This window comes from Hyla sarda, chromosome 6, assembly GCF_029499605.1.
Source record: "Hyla sarda isolate aHylSar1 chromosome 6, aHylSar1.hap1, whole genome shotgun sequence".
Lineage (NCBI taxonomy): Eukaryota > Metazoa > Chordata > Amphibia > Anura > Hylidae > Hyla > Hyla sarda.
The window spans coordinates 23,978,712-24,003,765 of NC_079194.1; the positions used below are offsets into that span (position 1 = coordinate 23,978,712).

The following is a 25,054-nucleotide window of genomic DNA, read 5'->3' on the forward strand; positions in this document are numbered from 1 at the left end:
CTACTACCCCCCACCATCTGAGCTATACAATATTATTACTACTACTACCCCCACCATCTGAGCTATACAATATTATTACTACTACCCCCACCATCTGAGCTCCACAATATTATTACTACTACCCCCACCATCTGAGCTATACAATATTACTACTACCCCCACCATCTGAGCTCCGCAATATTACTACTACCCCAACCATCTGAGCTCTGCAATATTATTACTACTACTACCCCCACCATCTGAGCTCCCCAATATTACTACTACTACCCCCACCATCTGAGCTCCGCAATATTATTACTACTACTACCCCCACCATCTGAGCTATACAATATTACTACTACTACCCCAACCATCTGAGCTCTACAATGTTATTACTACTACTCCCACCATCTGAGCTCCATAATATTACTACTACCCCCACCATCTGAGCTCCGCAATATTACTACTACCCCCACCATCTGAGCTCTGCAATATTACTACTACTACCCCCACTATCTGAGCTATACAATATTATTACTACTACTACCCCCACAATCTAAGCTCCCTAATATTACTACTACCCCCACCATCTGAGCTATACTATATTATTACTACTACCCCCACCCCCCCCATCTGAGCTCCACAATATTATTACTACTACCCCCACCATCTGAGCTATACTATATTGTTACTACTACCCCCATCTCAGCTATACATTATTATTACTACTACCCCCACCATCTGAGCTATACAATAATATTACTACTACCCTCACCATCTGAGCTATACAATAATATTACTACTACCCTCACCATCTGAGCTATACAATAATATTACTACTACCCTCACCATCTGAGCTATACAATAATATTACTACTACCCTCACCATCTGAGCTATACTATATTATTACTACTACCCCCATCGGAGCTATACAGTATTATTACTACTACCCCCACCATCTGAGCTATACAATATTACTACTACTACTACCCCCATCATCTGAGCATCATAATATTACTACTACCCCCACCATCTGAGCTATACAATATTATTACTACTACCCTCACCACCTGAGCTATATAATATTATTACTACTACTACCCCCATCATCTGAGCATCATAATATTACTACTACCCCCACCACCTGAGCTATATAATATTATTACTACTACTACCCCCACCATCTGAGCTATATAATATTATTACTACTACTACCCCCATCATCTGAGAGCAGAAGAGGGAAAAAAGTTACTTTTATTTATTTGTGACTGATCGTAAATATCCGCGGAGGATGTCAGCTGCCAATCCCCATAGCAGTGTATATATATATATATATATATATATATATATATATATATATATATATATATATCTGTGTATGACATGACTATTATCTCTGCATTCATCGCGATAATACTAACATCACAGCAGGTTGATGAAATCTGAGCCCAGTGCCATATATCATGACTTTATCTGTATCCGATACATCTGCTGGACCGACATTTATCGGATACATTGTAACATTACAGATCACATCAGTGTTAATATTATTACTCTTATTTTATATATAAGGGTCTTCATAAATAATTCTAACTATAATAATGATAACATTATTTTAACAATGTATCACACACGGGACTATTCCGACAAGCCCGTTATATCGCGATCAGTCATATCCCGGTAACACTCGAGCACAGGACACTCACCGAATAGAGACAGAGCCGCCGACTTGTCAATGACATTTTGTAGATTTTCCTCCATTTTTAGTCCATCGAGCATCGTGACACTGAAGGCAACAAAGGTCACATCGTGATAAGGATCCAGACATTCAAGGGTTACATAGAGATTCCTGTGTATATCACTTATATATAAGACTTTATTATAAAGAACTTTCAATCAAAACCAATCATCACCTGATGGCGCAGTATATATAAATATAATGATTGATAGAAGATTAATACAGAGAGAAATATAAGGAGACATATTGGAGGATACAAGGAAAGATGTGAGATAGGTAGATATCAGATAGATAGATAGATATGATATAGATAGATATGTGATATATATGAGATAGATATGAGATATATATGAGATAGATATGAGATAGATAGATATGAGATAGATAGATAGATAGATAGATAGATATGAGAGATAGATAGATAGATATGATATAGATAGATATGTGATATATATGAGATAGATTTGAGATATATATGAGATAGATATGAGATATATATATATATATATATATATATATGAGATAGATAGATATATAGATAGATATGAGATAGATAGATATATAGATATGAGATAGATAGATATGAGATAGATAGATATGAGATAGATATGAGATAGATAGATATGAGATAGATATGAGAGAGATAGATATGAGATAGATAGATATGAGATAGATAGATAGATATGAGAGATAGATAGATAGATATGATATAGATAGATATGTGATATATATGAGATAGATATGAGATATATATGAGATAGATATGAGATATATATATATATATATATATATATATATATATGAGATAGATAGATATATAGATAGATATGAGATAGATAGATATATAGATATGAGATAGATAGATATATAGATATGAGATAGATATGAGATAGATAGATATGAGATAGATATGAGATAGATAGATATGAGATAGATATGAGATAGATAGATATGAGATAGATATGAGATAGATAGATATGAGATAGATATGAGATAGATAGCTATGAGATAGATATGAGAGAGAGAGAGATATGAGATAGATAGATATGAGATAGATATAAAGATATAAAGAGAAATGATATGAGATAGGATAAATAAAATTGATGGATAGGAATAGGGATAGACAGGTGAAAAGAAATAGAAATATGTGTTAAATTAGATGATTTAAAATAGGTAGTTGCAAACATAATACATAGGATTTTATCACGTTTAAACTACATTTATAAAATAAAAAAACAACTTATTCCACACAATATATATATATATATATATATATATATATATATATATATATATATATATATATATATATATCTATAGCCGGGTTCATCCATCATAACTTCCTATATCTTCCCTGGATACATTACTTCCCATCCAGCCTAATGCACATCACATTATAGGAGCCTGTGGCTTTCTCGTATGTATTTTTCTTAAGGATTTTTTAAAATACATTTTACTTTGAATGAAAAACAAACAAACCAGTATACATGATTGTAGTAATCATAGGAACATAGAGATATTAAGAGCCGTAACTGCAGCACAACATACACGAAAGAAATATATACATAAAAGATACAACTTATCATGTAAAGAGGCACAATGGCAATATAAGATGGATACAATAAAGTCTACTCCACAGACAGATAGAATGTTCTAAAACTAGTAATAGATAGTATAGTAGGTGCTATGTGTATACAATGTATTCTAAAACTAGTAATAGATACAATAGATAGTATAGTAGATGCTATACAGATACAATGTATTCTAAAACTAGTAATAGATACAATAGATAGTATAGTAGATGCTATACAGATACAATGTATTCTAAAACTAGTAATAGATACAATAGATAGTATAGTAGGTGCTGTACAGATACAATGTATTCTAAAACTAGTAATAGATACAATAGATAGTATAGTAGGTGCTGTACAGATACAATGTATTCTAAAACTAGCAATAGATACAATAGATAGTATAGTAGGTGCTATACAGAAAGATCCAATGTATTCTAAAACTAGTAAGATCTATAATAAATAGTATAGTAGGTGCTTTACAGACAGATACATTGTATTCTAAAACTACTAATAGATAATATAGGTTGTAAAGTAGTTGCTGTACAGATACATTGTATTCTAAACCTACTAATAGATAATATAGATTGTATAGTAGATGATATACAGATACAATGTATTCTAAACCTACTAATAGATAATATAGATTGTATAGTAGTTGCTGTACAGATACAATGTATTCTAAAACTAGCAATAGATACAATAAATAGCATAGATGGTGCTATACAGATACAATATATTCTAAACTAGTAAGAGCTATAATAAATAGTATAGTAGGTGCTGTACAGACAGATACAATGTATTCTAAAACTGGCAATAGATACAATAAATAGTATAGTAGGTGCTGTACAGATACAATGTATTCTAAACCTACTAAGAGATACTATATATAGAATAGTAGGTGCTGTACAGACATATACATTGTATTCTTTAGTAAGATCTATAATAAATAGTATAGTAGGTGCTGTACAGATACATTGTATTCTTTAGTAAGATCTATAATAAATAGTATAGTAGGTGCTGTACAGACATATACATTGTATTCTTTAGTAAGATCTGTAATAAATAGTATAGTAGGTGCTGTACAGACATATACATTGTATTCTTTAGTAAGATCTATAATAAATAGTATAGTAGGTGCTGTACAGACATATACATTGTATTCTTTAGTAAGATCTATAATAAATAGTATAGTAGGTGCTGTACAGACATATACATTGTATTCTTTAGTAAGATCTATAATAAATAGTATAGTAGGAGCTGTACAGACATATACATTGTATTCTTTAGTAAGATCTGTAATAAATAGTATAGTAGGTGCTGTACAGACAGATACAATGTATTCTAAAACTAGTACTAGATAGTATAGATTGCATAGTATGTGCTGTACAGACAGATACAATCTATTCTGAGCAATAGATACAACTGGAAAGAGATACAATAGAACAGTGTTTCCCCAACCAGGGTGCCTCCAGCTGTTGCAAAACTACAACTCCCAGCATGCCCGGACAGCCAAAGGCTGTCCGGGCATGCAGGGAGTTGTAGTTCTGCAACAGCTGGAGGCACCCTGGTTGGGAAACACAGCAACAGAATGTGCCATGATAACCTGGCTGCACAGACACTGATGTTGCACATTTCCAGTGACAAGGACTGATGGTCCCAGACCCCTGGGGCAGGGGCTCAGTGCACTCACCCAGCTGTAGGGACAGAGCAGGTCCTGCAGACACTGACAGCCGCTAGTAGTGTGAATACTGATATAAGAGGCAGCAGAGCAGCTCCTGTCCTGAGATTTGTCTCCTCCTCCAGGCTACAGGTTCCCCAGGAGCCCTGCCCAGCTGTGTGGTTACTGGTCCCTGGATCTGACACCTGTCACTCCTGACTGGTGACCCTGCTGCTGGGACCCTGGATTTGCCGCATCCTTCTCTGCCCTATTCACTCCATGCAGCAGATCGTGTCCTCTTCCTTCTGCTTCTTCTCCAATGTTCTGGTTACTTGTATCCTCCAGTCCATCTCCCTGAGAGGGAAACTTCCTGATGTTCCTTCCAATGTTCTTTCTGTCTTTCCTCTCCCCCCCCCCCCCCCCCTCCCCTCCTTCTCCTCCCTGCAGAAATCTTAAGTCCTGTACAAATCCAAAGTTCCCTTCACACTCCCTCAGTTCCTTGGTATCTCACACTGTATATCAGTGACACTCCTGCCTCCTGTGCTTTCTTTACCCCAGTATAAACTACATCTTGGCTCCATTCACTTAATTGGAATTTAGTTGCAATACCACACACAACCTGGAGACAGAGGTGGCGCTGTTTTTGGAGAAAAATCTGCTCTCTTTTTCTACTCTTGGATAACCCCTTTAAAGGGTTACTCCGGTGTTTGTTTGTTTTTGTTTTTTTAAATCAACTGGTGCCAGAAAGCTAAACAAATTTCTTCTATTAAAAAATCTTAATCCTTCCAGTACTTATTAGCTGATGAATACTACTGAGGAAATTATTTTCTTTTTGGAACACAGAGCTCTCTGCTGACATCACGACCACAGTGCTCTCTGCTGACATCTCTGTCCATTTTAAGAACTGTCCAGAGCAGGAAAAAATCCCCATAGCAAACATATGCTGCTCTGGACAGTTCCTAAAATGGACAGAGATGTCAGCAGAGAGCACTGTGGTCATGATGTCAGTGGAGAGCTCTGTGTTCCAAAAAGAAAAGAATTCCCTCTGTAGTATTCAGCAGCTAATAACTACTGGAAGGATTAAGATTTTAAAATAGAAATAATTTACAAATCTGTTTAACTTTCTGGCACCAGTTGATAAAAAAAAAAAAAAAAAAGTTTTCCACCGGAGTAGCCCTTTAAGGCTATGTTAACACTGCAGAATTTTCGCACATCCGTACCATTTCCATGTCCACATTCATTTGAGTGGTTTCTGGCTTGTGCAGATTTCATGCAGAAATTCTGAAGTGTGAATGGGAGTGTTGAATCCCATTAAAGTCTATTGGGCTTTAATCTGATGCGCAAATTCTGCTGTGTGAATGCAGCCTAAGGGCTCATTCACACGGGCGGAACCCCATCGTATTTTATGCTGCAGATCTGCTGACGATGGACCCCTAAAGTGCGCCTCCAGATGTGCCTGCTCGGATCGGCAACCTGCAGACACACTGCTGCGATGTACGAGTCGCCGCGCACATGCACGGTGTACTCGCACACTTTGCGGCCGCTCCCTCTGCTCCCTGAGCTAGGCCAAGAGCAGCAGCGATGTGTGCGAGTATACTGCAGCGACTCGGACATTGCGCCTAATGTGTCTGAATGGTTTTGTTCTTTAATGGCTTTGTTCATTTTGTGCACCTATGTATAAATATATACTTCCTAGGTTTTGAATTTGAAAAAAATCATATTTTATTTTTCCAATTAAGAAGGGTTTGGTGAATGCGCATATGAAACTGGGGGGGTTCAGTACCTCCAACAAGGTTAAGAACCACTGCTTTAGGGTATTTAAATAAAATCCCTTAGGGTTCATACACCCATGCATATTTTTGCTGCAGATGTGCTGCAGATTTGGTGTCCATTGACTTCAATGGGCAGTTAAATATGCTTAAAGGAGTAGTCCAGTGGTGACCCAGTGGTGAACAACTTATCCCCTATCCTAAGGAAAGGGGATAAGTTGCAGATCGCGGGGGGTCCGACCGCTGGGGCCCCCTGCGATCTCCTGTACGGAGCCCCGACAGCCCACGGGAAGGGGGCGTGTCGACCTCCGCACGAAGCGGCGACCGACACGCCCCCTCAATACAACTCTATGGCAGAGCCGAATCGCTGCCTTCGGCAATCTCCGGCTCTGCCATAGAGATGTATTGAGGGGGTGTGTCGGCCGCCGCTTCGTGTGGAGGTCGACACCCACTATCTGGCCGGAGAACCTGGCCCCCGTACAGAGAGATCGCGGGGGGCCCCAGCGGTCGGACCCCCCGCGATCTCAAACTTATCCCCTATCCTTAGGATAGGGGTTAAGTTTTTCATCACTGGACTACCCATTTAAGCAAATCTGAAGCAGAAAATACGCACAGGGGAACGCACCCTTAGGCTATGTTCACACACTGTAATTTCCGTGCAGAATTCCATAGGACAATCCATCCGGAAATTCCCCGAAACTTACTGCACGTTGATTTAAATGGGATCCCGCAGTCCCATTCAGAAAGCGAAAATTCTGCTTTCCGCAAAAACACAAGAACAGTCTTAGGCTAGGTTCACACGGCTAAAAATGTGCAGATCGACCACCCAGAAAACTAGGATGAACATTCTGCACATTTGCAGGATCTGGCAGGTGCTAGGACCACTCCTAGAGGGCAATGCAGAAACATCTGCTGCGGAAAATTCAGCTGTGTGCACAGTGTGGCAGAATCCCATTAAAATCAAAAGGACTGCGCTGCTGCAAAATGTCGGTGCAGAACATTCCTGCGGACATTCTGTCGCCCTATATTTTGCGGAATTCTGTGGCAGAATCCAATTGAAGTCAATGGGGCTTGAATGGCAGAAACCTTTGTGAAAAGGTAATTTGTGTGGAATTGCAGAAATTCCGCTGTGTGAGCAGGGGTGTTATACAGATATGCACTGGATATATTCAAGATATAGATCTCTATGAACTTATTAGCAGCATTTGCACAAGTCACCTTGTCCACTGCACTGCATGGTGTCAGAACAAAATATTATGTTATAGCATCCATAGGCTGCATCATCATCTTTGTCCCAGCTGAAGCACAGGCTGGGACAAAGTCCAGTAAGTGAGGGCGGGACTAGCACTGCTCTGTGCTCACTCCTGTCCTATCAGACTGCAGCATGAAAACAGAGAGGAGGGGGTTAAAGAACAGCCTGCAGTGACCTAGCCATATAAGCAGATACTCCTCAATGGGCTATTTCCTTACATACCTTTATTTTGTTTATGCGTGGCCAATAACAGTCTAAAGCAGCACTTTAGAATTCCGTAGTCAGTGTCCAGGAGGCGGGGTCAGCTGGTCCGGAGCCAACACACATGTACATATGGCATTTTTTCTGGATTTTTTCTTTTAATCACCTACAGAAGTCTATGGGAGGACATTTTTCTTTTGCAACAGCTCCATGTCAGTTTTTAACCTAAGACTATGTGTGGTGAGGGTGTGATGAGGGCAGACGGAATTACCCTAGGGGCAGATGCCAGGGCATGGTTTATCCTCTACACTACCTGAAGGAATACCGCTGGATCCTGGGCTAGGCCAGAAGGGAAATAATGACTCCGACACCAAGTTACGGAACAACGGCAGCTTTACTGACTCAGACATGTAACAATCTATACAGCTTGGCTAGGCCCACGGAGGTGACCAGTGACTTCAGAGACCTTGGGGCTTGCTGGGACTTATAGTGGACTTGGACAATTTGGATGCAGGCCACGCTGACTTGAGACAGGATGACTTGGACCGACCTGACTATGACAGACTATGACTGACTTCACCCCTTCTGTAGCTTACCAGGCTTTGAATTGACCTGCGGGGCAAGGGACTTGAGAATCCGTGGCTGCTTGACTGACTTTAGGCCTCCTCTGGACTCCAGACACCTAGGACTTAATCTCACTGCAACTCAGCATACAAGAAAGAGCAGAGGCTCCTCCCAGGGCTTATATAGGGGAGACTCTGGGAGGGGTCCCATAGGTCACCCTATAGGTCACATGGTCACTGATACCTCACTGGGTTACAATCACATGACAACAGGTTAATCACCTGTCAACTATTCTTAAAGACATAACACTTTTATATACAATACACAACATAAAGATAACTGTACAAGGGGAACAGGTGCAAGGGGACCCAGGGGACACTGTAATGAGGCTAACTGACAGGGCAGAAAGGGTACAGGGGTGCAACTCCTATACTGGGCCACCACAAACTCCCCCTCTTAAACACAGCCGTCCTCAGCGCCCAGTCCTGGAGGGCGAACAACTGAAGTGGCCACTCGGGCCTAGTGATGACAACAGTTCCTGGGACATTAATTTCGAATGTCCTTTACAGGTCTGGGGAAGTAAACAAATAACTGGGGACGAGTCCATGTGGCATTTGTTGACAATGTCCTTACATGCTCCTTTGTTTTTGGATTTTGAACATGTGGGATTTGTAAACCTTGTAACTGCATACACATCTTGAACACACTTGATTCGAACTGGGCTGCCAGAGGCTTTCTACCCAATGCCTTAGCTGCAGGGGCCCTTTGGCACTAGCTTCTTCTCCCCAGAACACTATACATACTTTAGACAATATGACAAAATTACATTTACATGACACCCTGTCACTACACGTGTTTTACTTATGTTTCAGGCGAACCCTCTGGCCAGTAGAGCACCTTGTACACGAGGACAGGAAAAATGGTTACACATTTGAACATTTTGACATTACTGACTATGGACAGGAAATATACATTTTAGCTACAGTCCTAACTAGACATCATAGTTGACTAGTTTATGCACAACACGCTATGTACATGACATTAGACTTAATTGTACAAAATGACATTTAGCATAATCTATGCTAGACTGATTAAAATGTACTTTATGCTGATAACTTTATACAAGGTACAACTATGACTATTCTCTGTACCTGGCTGGTAACTATCCCTGTGTTGACCTTTGAGATCTGCGCATTACCACCTCTGGAGGATCTGGAGCTCTTGGGATTTCTGCAGCTGCAGCCGGCTCTTCTTCAGCCAACTCAGGAGCTGGGATCAACTCAGGACTTGCTGGACTCAGAATTGCTGGCATTTGTGCTGGAGATGTTGGAGACATGGTCGGCACTTGGGAGGCAGGTGTATAGGCTGGAGCCAACGGTAACAGGACTGGGACTGGTGTGGTGACTAATATGGGTTGAACTAGTCCTGAGGTTGGAGACACACAGAAGATTGCCGGCTGGTTTTGAAAAAAACATGGGGAAATTTATAGATGGGTGGATCCCCTCACCCGGAACGTACTCCCTCACAGGCCTGACATCTGGAAGAGATGGTGCTGGGAGCACAGGTAGTTCCTCTTTGAGACAAAGCTTTATACGATTCCGATGGACCCAGGTTTCTGCACTTCGTATACATCGGACTCAGGATAAGGTATGGCCTTCACCGTATAGGGTTCTGTCTCCCAGATGGAATCCAGTTTGTTAGTTCTTGGGAACTTCTGTAGCCAAACTTTATTACCCAATTGAAGTGGTTTGGCAGAGGCATGGCGGTTGTAGTCTTCTTGCTGCCTATTTTTTTTACTGACAAATTTCTTTGGCTTCTTGGATCCTTCTCTGATGGTCAGAGACCCACTCAAGGGAGGCTTGTGGAGAGTTGTTGATCGAGGCTTGTAGCCCAAATGTCCGGTCTTTAGGCAATTGCCCATTTCGCCCCATCATCAAGTAGAAGGGGGTATACCCCGTAGAACAATGGACTGTGTTGTTATAGATCTCCAGCAACTCGGGCAGCAGTTGGGGCCACTCTAGTCTTGACACAGAGGCTGCTCGCAGCATATGAATAAAGACTTGATTGATGCGTTCACAGATCCCATTCCCCTGAGGGTGGCGTCATGACCGACTGGGGGACAGGGAGAGTGAGCCCTAACTGACCCTAAAAAGACTCTCCCTGCCTACTTGCCGGCCCATCCTAAACGATGGATCGACAACTGGGCGCCGGTCCCTTCCTGTGCTAAAGTGCAGTGGCGTAAAAACACATAATATACATAGTCGGTCACAGGCCAGAAACGGAAAACTACTAGACAACCAGATATACAAAACAGGATACACATACTAACAGGGCAGAATATAAACAGGCAAACTGATAAGTAAACATAAGACACTTTTCAAACAATAATACCAAAAGAGAGAGTGTGGAGTCGGCTACTACTTGTGAATATAGACAACGGTGATGTGATGCATATGTAGAGGCTAGTAATCAAGTGCTTCCTGGAGGTGCTCTGCTGATAAGAGTGTAAGACATAGGGCCCTTGGATGGACATAGGCAACGAAGCGCATAATGTGCGCGAAGTAGCTACAGCCGTCCTCGTTTACCTGTTCCTTCTCTCCCCTCCACGCTGCCATGTTACATGTTTTAAAATAAAAAAAATAAAGCACTGATGATTTTAACCTGCATACCCTGGTGAGTAGCCGCTTTCTACTTCTCCGTTTGATTGTTGTATAAGACACTGTTCACACTGGGACACAGAACAAACAAACTTGACACCCCACTCCAAAAAAGGAGTAGTCATTAATAATAAAGCCAAATAGGCTACTGGCCAGTAGACACACTCCACCATGTGGACAAAACGCTGACCCTGTAGGAGACTGAAATATAATACATGAAACATTAGACTAGAACCGGATGAGTCTGAATAGACTCCAGAATACCACACAGGAATATAACATACAGAGAACATGGTACAAGCAAGACTCAGACACAGTGTGAACACAGACAGAGCAGAACAAACAAACATAATCCTAAAACCGATTAATGTAACAGACTAAAATACAAGGAGCATGCTATATAACCGTGGCTAAAAACCCAGATAAAATGACAAGATAAATACAAGGTAAAGGATCAAGCAGACATAGTCAGAATATTGCACAGACAGACATAGTGGCATTAAACTAACAGACATCATAGTATTGCACCAAATATCCAGCACCAGAGTGCAGGAGAACTCTGATTAAATAACTCCACCCGAGTTCTCATTCGTTCAGAGCATTAACTATTCCCTATCCAGGTAGAATAGCAAACTTCTCTGAAAAAACTAGTGTGTGAATACACACCTAAACAGAAAAATACAAAAACAAATAAACGGACATTACAGGTGGCAGGCGGTGGTCCGGAGTTTCTTGTAGGCATGGAATTGACACAGCTCTTGGAAGAGTTGCGCCTCGAAGGCCGTTCCCCAGTCAGTTAGGACAGACTCCGGACATCCAAGGGCTTGCACCCATTTGAAGTATAACATCTGGGCCGCTATCTTGGCTGTGAGATCTTTGACGGGTACTACGACAACCCATTTGGTGTAATGATCCACCATGGTGAAAGCATAGGTGTACCCGGACCGGGTAGGAAACAGTTTTACATGGTCTAACTCAACCAACTGGTTGGGCTTTTCACTCTGGATGGAAGAGAGGGGTGCTTTTGCATCCTTGCACACATTATTGGTGACATTAGAGACAGCACATTCACTGCAATATTTCTCAATGTCGCTTTGCATTCCAATCCAATAGAATCTTCGCCTGACAGTAGCTTCGGTCTTGTGGATTCCAAAGTGTCCTGACTGATCATGGTATGCGTTGGGGACCATCGTCTCATCTCTTAGAGGAAACAGAAGTCGATCACCAATGACCGGATCAAAAGAATTTCGGTAAAACAGTCCTTTGTGCACAAACAGTCGCTTCCTCTGTCGCCACAGACGTTTCAGCTAATAGTCACACTGGGCCCGGCGTAGACGGGTTGATACTTTTTTCTACAAGAAGGTAATCCAACAGATCCCCCATGACTCGACTTTCATCTTGAAGAGTCTTCCAGGTATACGGGTCTTCTTTAACCTTTTCGGACCTGGGTTCACCATCCATCAGGGCGGTCACAACATTCTGGTTTATGAACCATTGATAAAATGGGGGCATCTCCACGTCTTCAACAGGTGGTTCTTCGCCTGGAGTCATTTGAGATAGTACATCGGCATTGACGTTTGACTTGCCGCTTCTGTACTTGATATAGTGAAGCTGTTGCTTGAAGCCCATCGCTGTTCAATGGCACCCAACTTGGCAGTGTTCAGGTGGGCCAACGGGTTATTATACATGTAGACAGTGCATGGCATGGCATCCAAATAGTCTTTGAACTCTTTGGTCATGGCCCAGACCAGGGCGAGAAGTTCTAATTTAAATGAGCTGTAATTAGCATCGTTCTTTTCTGCTCCTCGCAGGTTACGACTGGCATAAGCAATTACTCTCTCTTGTCCATCCTAGACTTGGGACAGGACAGCTCCCAGACCTTCAAAACTGGCAGCAGTGTATAGCGGGAACAGCTGACTGTAGTCTGGATACGCCAGGATGGGTGGTTCTGTCAACAAATGTTTAAGAGCTGTCTCTTGCTCTTTGGACCATTTAATAGGTAGTCTTCCATTATAATTTTCCTTCACCGTACCCCGTAGAATAGCCGTGAGGGGTTCCACAATCTGGGTGAAGTGTGGGATGAAGCGGCAGTAGTAGCCGACAAATCCCTAGAAGCTCCTGAAATCTTTCACTGTGCGTGTGGTAGGCCTGTTGAAGTGACAACTTCAACTTTTTCAGGATTGGGTTGGACTCCCACCGCGCTGACAACATTACACAAGTAATGGGCTTAAGGTTTAAGCAAATTACATTTTGACGGCTTAATCTTCAATCCATGCTTGATTAAGACTTGAAAGACGTCTGACAGATGACTGAAGTGTTCCTGGTAGAACTTGGAATATACAATGACATCGTCCAGGTACAATAAGACACTTTGAAAATTCAGATGGGCAAGGCACCTTTCCATCAGACGTTGGAACATATCGGGGGCATTACATAGCCCAAACAGCATACTTTTAAACTTGAACAGTCCAATGGGCACTTGTCAATATCCACTGGTTAAGTCGTTAAGTCCAGGGTGGAGAAGTAAGCGGCCGACCCGAGGGCTGTGAGTGACTCCTCGATCCTTGGCAAAGGGTAAGCGTCTTTATGTGTGACATTGTTTAGTTTCCTGTAGTCGACACAGAAGCAGATAGTTCTATCTTTCTTCTTGACCAGGACAAGTGGAGCCGCCCAGGGACTCTGACTTTCTTTGATCATGTCTGCCTCTTTCATGTCAGCCAGCATCTTCTTTACAGTCTGGTACATGCCTGGCGTAACCAGATGGTGCCTTTCCTTGATAGGCGGACTGTCACCTGTGAGGATTCGATGCTGGATCATGGAAGTATGCCCAAAGTCTGTGGGGTGTTTGCTGAAAGCCTCATGGTACCTTTTGGTGACATTGATGACTCCATTAACTTGATCCCTTGGGGTAGTGTCATCTCCCACCTGGAGTTGCGCCCACCAGGGCTCGCACTGAATCCTTTGGCCACTTGAGCTGCACGTTGTCGAGACACAATGTCCTTCGACTCTAGGAGGTACAGCTGGGCTACAGGAGTGTATTTGGGCAAGACAGTAGCAGAATCAGACAGGTTTACTAACCGCATCGGGACTCTCCCGTTGGTGACAGTGACAAGGTTTCTCGCAGCTCGGACGAGAGGATGATCTTCTAATTGTATAGGTTCCAGCAGTGCTTGATAGTCCCTATACTTGACTCCAAGACGTGCACAACACCAGATGATGGTCTCCGTGTTGGGTTGTAAGGTCACGGACTGGATATCTTGAATTCGTACTCTGCATATTTCACCTTGCTTGTTGGCCAACTTCTGCTCCGCCCGTAGAACTTTCAAGTGGTGCTGCGCCGCCCGCTGGCCTGAAGGGGACATATGGGGAAGAGATCCATACAAGGCATCTAATACTTCAGCAAAACTATTTTTCATAATGTTCATCCCCAATATAAACTCAGCAGACCCCTTATCTGTCACATTAGTTACAATCACTCCCTGCCCGGTAAGTAAATGCTCTCCCAATTGAATGGTTGGCCCCCAGTATCCATGTCTGGGGGCTGGTTGCCCATTACCCGCAACTACTCTGAAGTGATCATCAGGCTCACAGAATAAACTAGCATCCCAATTTTAATAGAAAACACTTTTAGGTATAGTAGACACTTGTGACCCTGTATCTATCAACGCCTCTAACGGTACACCTTCTACAATAACTTTTACATAGGGGCAGGAGGTGACATAAAGTGAGAGTCCTGACTGAGGTCGTTCGAGGATTGGACCGGATGACTGTTTTCCTGAGGGCCGGTCCACGACCTCAGGGGAAATCAATTTAAATCCTGACACTGCATTTTCCAATGTCCTGACTTATTAGAGTAGGTGCAAAAAGGTTTGTGAGTCCCCGAGTATTTATTGGGTGGAGGATTACGGTAATGGAAATTGCGGGGAGCATTGGTAGGTTTTCTAGGCAGGGGCGGGTCACGGTCAGGTGGAGCGGCCCGGGTGGCAAGCTCCTTCACATCTTTAGTCAGTTGTTCAATGTCCTGCCCAACACTCTGGAGATCTGAAGCTGCGGTGACTGGCAAAGTAGATCACACTGGGGCGGGGGCTGGTGATGGTGGTGGTATAGGTCTGGCTACTTGAATGGGTGTAAGGGGTGTACACACTTCCTCTAACTCAGTCCCGGACTCAATCACTTGGATAGCCAGTCTTTTGAAAGCAGGAAATTACATATGGGGGTTTATGGACCGCTAACATTCTCAGCTGGGCTTTGTCCCACTTGATATGAGCCCCATCAATAAATCTGTCCATTAACACCTTGCTGCCCTGCTTGGGAGTTATACCATCTAATTTTTGGACAGTCTATAGGGCATTCTGTAGGGCTACGGCATATGCTCTCAAGGTCTCACCTGGCTTCTGTCGCCTTTCAAACAGCCTGAGACGCGCCTCTGATGGAGAGTGTGACTCAAATACCAGGTCCTTCAAAGATCTGCTCTACAGTTGCCTTCTCGGAGGCTGACCAGGTGCGGACTTCCTCATTGTGCCGGTCCCTGAAGTTGTCCTGTGAGCAATTGCACCTGTTGGTTAGGAGGGAAAAAGTAAAAGACAAACAAACTCAGGATCCTCTCTTTGAAATCCCTCAAGGTTAAAGGGTCTCATTGTAGGTAGGGAGGACAGGGTTCCCCATGAATACTGGTGCAGATGCTGAAACACCAGGACTGTTAATGTTGACTGCAGGGAGGGCTGGCAAGATCCTGGCTGCTGGGGCAGGTGAGGACCTCGCTGCTGGAGATGAAGGGGCGCTGTCGATGTTGCTGGGTTCAGACATTCTGTTGATTTTTGAGTGCACTGTCCCTTTAAGAGAAATAAGGTGCGTTCCACTTTAAGATGCTTGCTGAAGTGCTGCAGCGGCTTTGACACGACTAATGGGGGTACTGTAATGGATGCTCCCTCTCTATTTTGCAGCCACCCGGTTTTGGATAGTCTTGTGACCAGACTTTCGGGCAGTAACATGGTAATACTGACGGCTACAGGCACTGGAGACTTGATATTGACAATCGTTGGTGTTTGCAGAGTTTGCGCTGCAGCGGGTGCTTGACAGATGACAACGGAGACGAGCACCGCAGCCGGAGCCTCCAATATGGCTGCGCCCGGGGAACTTCTGGTTTTGGTCCTTTCGGCAAAATCCTCCCCTGTGCAACACAGGGCGGCTCTTTGGTTCCTCATCGCTGTACTGAAGAGTCATCTCCACTGGGGACTGACAGGGTCTAGCTACGACCGATCACGCACGGGGGAAACACAGTTACTGACTCTCTACAGTTCACAATGGCAAATAGCAGTCCTTTCTTCACCTCCCCCTCTAGTTCACAAGCGCCTCGGGTTAAACACTTTTCACTGCCTAAGTCCCGTACACTTTCTGGCGCAATTTTCGTTGCACGCTCATGCGTTTTACTCTGCAATATTGGACACAATTCAGACTGGGGGGTACTTTAGGCATAAGGCGCAAACCCGTATCCTGTTTGTAGGATGCCAAAAGTTGTGGCGAGGGTGTGATGAGGGCAGATGGAATTACCCTAGGGGCAGATGGCATTAACCCCTTGTGTTCATGACGCCAGGGCGTGGTTTATCCTTCACACAACCTGATGGAATACCACGGCATCCTGGGCTAGGCACGGGGGCTAATAATGATTCCAAGTTACGGAACAATGGCAGCTTTACTGAGTCAGACAGGGGTAACAGTCTGTACAGCTTGGCTAGGCCCACGGAGGTCACCAGTGACTTCAGAGACCTTAGGGCTTGCTGGGACTTATAGTGGACTTGGACAATTTGGATGCAGGCCACGCTGACTTGAGACAGGATGACTTGGACTGACCTGACTATGACTGACTATGACTGATTTAACCCCTTCTGTAGCTTACCAGGCTTTGACTTGACCTGTGGGGCAATGGACTTGAGAATCCGTGGCTGCTTGACTGACTTTAGGCCTCTTCTGGGCTCCCGACACACCTAGGACTTCACCTCACTGCAACTCCGCATAGGGGGCACAGGGAACACTGCAGGGAGGCTGCCGGACAGGGCAGCAAGGGTACAGGCGTGCAACTGCTGTACTGGGCCACCACGTATGTTCACACAGCAGCATTTCTGCAGAAATTGAATTGCAGAATTCCACCGGAATGTTGGCGGAATTTATGTGTTCTCAGAACACAGAATTCCGCCAAAAACTTAAGCCCCATTGACTTCAATTGGATTCTGGTCTCATATAATTTTACAGAATGCAGAAAGTGGAATTTCCACAGTGGAATGCCCGCCTAGGATTCTTTTGTCTGAATGGGACTGCAGGATCCCATTGAAATCAATAGGCAGTAAATTTCCAAAAGGAAATTCTGTCACGTGAACATGCGCTAACACTCTAAGGGGATGTTCACATGGGGGATTTTCTACAAAATTCCACAAAAATTCCACAAAGTTTGCTTAAATGAATTGCGGAATTCCACTGGACATGGGAATCCCATTGAAAAAAAATGGCCAGTAAATTTAAGCGGAATTTAGTGCGGAGTACTTCGGTGGAATTCTGCACAGAAATTCTGGCGTGTGAATATAGCCCAATGAGGAGTGAGTATTGGGAAATGTATCTGATAGGAGTCAAAAACATTTCTTCTGTGCACGTTCCAGTGGGTCCCAAGATCACAGGTCCAGTTATAGTCCAGTAGAAATCAAAGCAGCACAAAAAACACAAAAGTATTGCAAATTTAAATTTTTTCCCAGTTACATGAATATACGGTGTTAAGAACCTATAAAGTAAAGGTATATACATAGAGTAGTATCACCAGTGGTTGGAACACTCGTCTTGTTACATTCATCCAGTTTACTTATAAAATGGCCAACAAGGAACATAGTGTTACTCATTAAAGGGGTACTCCGGTGAAAACCTTTTTTCTTTTAAATCAACTGGTGGCAGAAAGTTAAACATATTTGTAAATTACTTCTATTAAAAAAAAAATCTTAATCCTTCCTGTACTTATTAGCTGCTGAATACTACAGAGGAAATTCTTTTCTTTTTGGAATGCTCTCTGATGACATCACGAGCACAGTTCTCTCTGTTGACATTATTGTAATAATAATACCACTTTATTTATTGTTGTCCTTAGTGGGATTTGAACCCAAGTCCCCAGCACTGCAAGGCAGCAGTGCTAACCACTGAGCCACTATGCTGCCCATAGTGTACATCTGCTATGCACGGTTGCTAAAATAGACAGAGATGTCAGAAGAGAGCACAGGGCTCGTGATGTCATCAGTGTTCCAAAAAGAAAGGAATTTCCTCTGTAGCATTCAGCAGCTAATAAGTACTGGAAGGATTAAGATTTTTTAATAGGAGTAATTTACAAATATGTTTAACTTTCTGCCACCAGTTGATTTAAAAGAAAAAAGGTTTTCACCGGAGTACCCCTTTAATGTCACTAAAGATAGAAGAAAAACATGCACTACTTTGCACCTATCCGTGTGCCGTCCTGCTTTCTTCCTTTCTATATCTCAGTGGTCTTCAACCTGCGGACCTCCAGATGTTGCAAAACTACAACACCCAGCATGCCCGGACAGCCAACGGCTGTCCGGGTATGCTGGGAGTTGTAGTTTTGCAACATCTGGAGGTCCGCAGGTTGAAGACCACTGCTATATAGGATAGTCTTCACATTTGCACCTATTTTGCACTCTGGTGGAAACCTTTTTATTTTTTAATTTTTTTTAATCAGATTTGTAAATGACTTCTATTAAAAAAAATCTTTACCCTTCCAGTACATTTTAGCAGCTGTATGCTACAGAGGAAATTCTTTTCTTTTTGAATTTTGTTTTTTGTCTTGACGACAGTGCTCTCTGCTGACACCTGATGCCCGTATCAGGAACTGTCCAGAGCAGGAGAAAATACCCTTAGCAAACCTATGCTGCTCTGGACAGTTCCTGACATGGACAGAGGTGTCAGCAGAGAGCACTGTGGACAAGAAAAAAAAAGAAATTCAAAAAGAAAAGAATTTCCTCTGTAGCATACAGCTGCTAATAAGTACTGGAAGAATTAAGATTTTTAAATAGAAGTAATTTACAAATCTGTTTTACTTTCTGGCACCAGTTGATTAAAAAAAAACCAAAAAGTTTTCCACCGGAGTACTCCTTTAAGCTCATCGCATAGTGCAGTTCACCCAACAATGGAGCAGACGTCCGTGCCATGTATGGGCAACTACGAAACGCGTCCGAGAATATGAAACAGCTGACACTGTAAAAGAAGATTTTTTTTCTCATGCTGTTATTGTGGCTTTTTTATTATTATTATTATTATTTTTTTTTTTTTTTTTGCATAGTACACAGATCAGGACAGAAAAAATGTTTGCTCTTATCCGAAAAATGCACCAAGAGAAAAGAAAAACTATTTTTTGTAGTGCATTTTATATTTCTCTATTGACTCCCAGCTATTATCTGGTTGCAGTATTATTCTAAGTAAAGAAATGCAGAACTGTGTTTTTGTGGAAAGAGCAATGTTCACACCAGCCTGATGATATATCATTATAATATATCACTCATTCATAACCCCTTCCAACAAAAAGTCACTATAAGGGGCAATTCACACATACAGGATGTGCTGTATATTTGGTGCTGCAGCTTTGAAGCGGTGTTGAATCTTTTAAAGGGGTACTCCGCCCCTAGACATCTTATCCCCTATCCAAAGGATAGGGGATAAGATGTCAGATCGCCGCGGTCCCGCTGCTGGGGAGCCCTGGGATCGCTGCTGCGGCACCCCGCTATCATTACAGCACAGAGCGAGTTCGCTCTGTGCGTAATGACGGGCGATACGGGGGATGGAACAGTGTGACGTCATGGCTCCGCCCCTCGTGACATCACAGCCCGTCCCCTTAATGCAAGTCTATGGGAAGGGGTGTGACGACCGCCACGCCCCCTCCCATAGACTTGTATTGAAAGGGGCGGGCCGTGACATCACGAGGGGCGGAGCCGTGACGTAACGATGCTCCGGCCCCGGTACTGCCCGTCATTACGTGCAGAGCGAACTCGCTCTGTGCTGTAATGATAGGGGGTGCCGCAGCAGCGATCACAGGGCTCCCCAGCAGCGGGACAGCGGCGATCTGACATCTGATCCCCTATCCTTTGGATAGGGGATAAGATGTCTAGGGGCGGAGTACCCCTTTAAAGAGGTACTTCCCTGCTAGAGGGGATAACATGTCAGATCACAGGGGTCCAGCCGCTGGGGACCCCCGCCATCTCTGCCGTGGCACCTCAGTTATCTGGTGCACAGAGCAAACTCCGCTCCATGCCGGATGACTGGTGAACACAGCCTCCACGCCCCCTCCCATAGACATGAATGAAGCCCCACAGCGCCAGCCCGGAGATCGCAAAGGATCCCCATGGCCGGACCCTCCGCAATCAGATATGTTATTCCCTATCGCTGCACACTACAAAATCCCCTCTGCCGATAGATTAAAGTGTACCGATGCCAGAAAGTTCTACAGATTTGTAAATTAATTCTATTTAAAAATCTTAATCCTTCCAGTACTTATCAGCTGCTGTATACTACAGAGGAAGTTCTTTTCTTTTAGAATTTCCTTTCTGTCTGACCACAGTGCTCTCTGCTGACACCTCTGTCCATTTTAGGAACTGTCCAGAGCAGAAGAGGTTTGCTGTGGGGATTTGCTCCTACTCTGGACAGTTCCTAAAATGGACAGAGGTGTCAGCAGAGAGCACTGTAGTCAGACAGAAAGGAGATTCAAAAAGAAAAGAACTGTGGAGCATACAGCAGCTGATAAGTCCTGGAAGGATTAAGATTTTTAAATAGAAGTAATTAACAAATCTGTAGAACTTTCTGGCACCAGTTGATATATTATACATATATATCTCTATATTTCCAGTGGAGTACCCCTTTAAACATATTTATTCTTTAGGCGGAATACATTTCTGTCTATGCTGTCCACACAGTCAGTTCCCCCAGCCGCCCTTGGAATCTCCACCTGGAATATTTCTGGGCGGAGGTTCCATAGTGTGAATGTGCCCTAATAGTTTGTTCCCATGGCATCACTTGTGGGTGCTGGCTGTATTATTAAAGGGGTGCTCCACCCAACGACATCTTGCCGTCTAGCCAAAGGTTGGGGGATAAGATGTCTGATCGTGAGGGATCCAGCCGCCTGGACCCCCACGATCTCAGGGCTGGCGCCGCGGCGTTCTGAACAAGGAAGCTCCAAGCTTCCATGTTTGTGACGTGACGCCATGCCCCCTCCATTTATGTCTAGGGGGTGTTGCAACTGGTACATAGCCGTCGCGTCTCCTCTCATAGACATGAATGGAGGGGGCATCGTGGCTTTGGTCGCCAGTCATCCGGCACAGAGTTCCAAAGATCGCAGGGCGTCCCAGCAGCAGTGAGCAGACATCTTAAGATGTCTATGGGCGGACTACCACTTTAAATCAACATCTCACTCTACGGGATCCTGGATAACGCCAATCCATTTGGCTGTTTCCATATTGGTGCCCTCCATGAGGCGTTGATCCCTTGCATGAAAGATTGCCTGGTCCTGTGTCAGCTGTTGTAAAACTACAACTCCCAGCATGCCCGGACAGCCAACGGCTGTCCGGGCATGCTGGGAGTTGTAGTTTTGTAACAGTTGGAAGCACCCTGGTTGGGAAACACTGGCATACAGACTAAATGGCGGCTCAATTCATTTTGGGGACAGCTGCCTCCATTTTCTGGATTAGAGGGGTCCCGCAGGCCAGGCCTACACCAATCAGCTAGTTCTCCCCTATTTTGGGATAACCCCTTTAAACTTTGCCTAAAAGTAGACCAGACTTTTTATTTATTTATTTATTTATAAATTTTTTATGCAAATTGAGCCAAAACTCTGACGCATTTAGTAAGTCTTCCCAAGTGTGTTCTCTCCGCAGCTGTAGGTAAAAATCGGAAAAAGTCTCACAAAAAACTCACTAAAAAAAAAAAAAAATTGTGCGTAGCCTCAGGGTAAATATTAGTTGTTGTATAGAGTATGAAAAGCAGATGACAAAACATCATTACAAGGGAAAAAAAATCCTGGAGTTCTGCATTGTTTTTTTTTTTTGTTTTTTTTTTCCTGCTTACTCCACTTTGACCTTCAATCACTTAAAGGGCTATTCCAGGATTTTTTCTTCTTCATCCTTTCAGCCCATGATGCCTTGTTATAATCTTTGACACCTATATACGCACGGCATGCGCACACAAATAACCCCAATTATAATCAAAAAATGAAATAAATGAGTAAATTCAAGAGGAAAAAAATAAATAAATATATATATATATATATATATATATATATATATATATATGTGATAGCCTGGGGGGTGTAGGGTATGGGGAGTGTACCTGTGCGGTAATCAAAGGGCGCTTGTTAACCCTTGCTATTCGTGACGCCAGGGTGAGGGTTCCCCTATGAAGCTTTTCCTACCGCCGCCCTTCCCAGGAACGATAGGGAGGTAGATGATAATAGATTTGAGGTAGTGAGTAATAATAGATTGTCCACAACCGAAAAGCTTCTGTAAACAGCGTTAACTTTTACTGAAGATTTTCTGTACACTTCATTACATAACAGTCTCTTAATATAACAACCGCTTCTTTTGGAGATTGACAATGGTTGGGACTTTAGCATTAAGAGTCTTTTAGTCTATTGCACTGTTCCACTGGATTTAGGGGATTTAGTTGGGATCCAGTAGTCACGCTAGCATTAGCAGGAATTAGATTAGAACTCACGATTTTTAGTTCAGCTGAGGCCGGTAGGTTTTCAGGCCTAGCATGTCTTTGAAAGTTACGTAGATCCGTCCTGTTAGTCCGGCATCCACGAGAGCAGCAACCCAAGAGAGCGATAATTGGATGCAGCTCCCTTATATGGGCAGGGGCTGGACTAACGCTGATTGGTCCATACTGATGTCAATCACCATTCCAAAGATTTGTGGGTAACATGTGACCCAAGGACCTCCTAAGGTCCTGCAACATACCATAGAGGTTACTAGCTTGGTCACATGACCGAAGGTCCTGCGACGCTGAACAAGATAAGTACTATACATTTCTATAAAATATAGATATAATTAAATGTATTTATTAATTGTATATAATTAATTGTATTTATTTATAATTATACAGGCTGTCCCACCTGAGGAACCCTACCTGAACGTAGTTACTCTGACTTTGGGGATCTCTATACTAGGTACTGGATGCAATACGGTACCAGGACACCACATTTTTTTTTTATTAAATCATCATTACATCAATATATTACACATAAGGACAGAATAAAAATAAGATAAAAAATGGTATAAAAAATATATATGTATGTGTATCATTGGATAAAAACAGCTCCTTATTATTTTTTATACAATTTTTATTCTGTCCTTATGTGTAATATATTGATGTAATGATGATTTAATTAAAAAAAAATATATTTTTTCACATTCATTTACTTCATTTTTTTTATTGTTTTGGGGTCGAAGTGCGTATATAGGTGTCAATAATTTGGCTTAACCCCTCTTTCTTTATTCGTGTTTTATTGAGCCGGTTACAGGTAAGGTTATTTCGGTCTCTCCATGTTATAATCTTGCGTAATTTGCTTCTATTACCTCTGGGCGCCGCTTTGTCCCGTTTAATGCACAGGACCCACACCCGGAAGTGCTGTAGTGCAAGTCTTTATTTTACTGTTGTCTCGGACCTTTCCCAGCATTCCATGTGGCCGGAGACAATATGTCATAAGTCACATGGTCTCCAGGGGGTGTGGCTATGCTGCAATGGGTAGGCGGATAGCATTACTTCAGTAAATGCCTTCCACCCTGCGATCGATCCATCCACCCTCTGCAGCAAAGCCACGCCCACTGGAGACCATGTGACCTATGACCTATTGTCTCTGGCGGCATGGAGTTTCCCCATTGACGTCTGCAATTGCAGATTTTTAACAATATGGGGGAGATTTATCAAAACCTGTGCAGAGGAAAAGTTGTCCAGTTGCCCATAGCAACCAATCAGATCGCTACTTTCATTTTTCAGAGGCCTTTTCAAAAATGAAAGTAGCGATCTGATTGGTTGCTATGGGCAACTTATCAACTTCTCCTTTGGACAGGTTTTGATAAATCTCCCCCTATAGGCATATTCGTCTCCAAATCAGCACTGACAAATCAACACCAAAATGTGAGCAATTGGGTACGATGTTGCTGTTGTGGATTTAAAGGGGGTACTTCGGTGTAAAACTTTTTTTTTTTTTTTTTTTTTAAGTTAAACAGATTTGTAAATTACTTCTATCTAAAAATCTTAGTCCTTCCAGTACTTATTAGCAGCTGTATTTTCTTTTTGAATTTCTTTTTTGTCTTGTCTTGTGCTCTCTGCTGACACCTCTGTTCGTGTCAGGATCTGTCCAGAGCAGCATAGGTTTGCAATGGGGAATTTCTTCTGCTCTGGACAGTTTCTGATACGGGCATCAGGTGTCAGCAGAGAGCACTGTGGACAAGACAAAAAAGAAATTCAAAAAGAAAATAATTTCCTCTGAAGCATACAGCTGCTAATAAGTACCGGAAGGACAAATATTTTTTAAAAGAAGTAATTTACAAATCTGTTTAACTTTCTGGCACCAGTTGATTCAAAAAAACATTTCCACCGGAGAACCCCTTCAAGTGAGGAAATACTTTG

The 25,054-nt window shown here is 42.8% G+C and overlaps 1 protein-coding gene across 2 annotated transcripts in view; it reads right to left on the reverse strand.

The window, feature by feature from the left end:
- Positions 1–25,054, reverse strand: part of LMX1A (LIM homeobox transcription factor 1 alpha) — a 163,021-nt gene that overhangs the window by 123,019 nt on the left and 14,948 nt on the right. Inside the window, exons 1-2 of one of the 2 annotated variants that reach the window (XM_056523330.1) lie at positions 4,983–5,272; positions 1,687–1,766 (exon numbers count right to left, since the gene is read on the reverse strand). In XM_056523330.1, the coding sequence (XP_056379305.1) occupies positions 1,687–1,759 (73 nt within the window). In that variant the 5' untranslated portion in view covers positions 1,760–1,766; positions 4,983–5,272. Of the gene's footprint in view, positions 1–1,686; positions 1,767–4,982; positions 5,273–25,054 lie in introns of those variants that run through there. The other variant, XM_056523329.1, reaches the window with a different exon arrangement.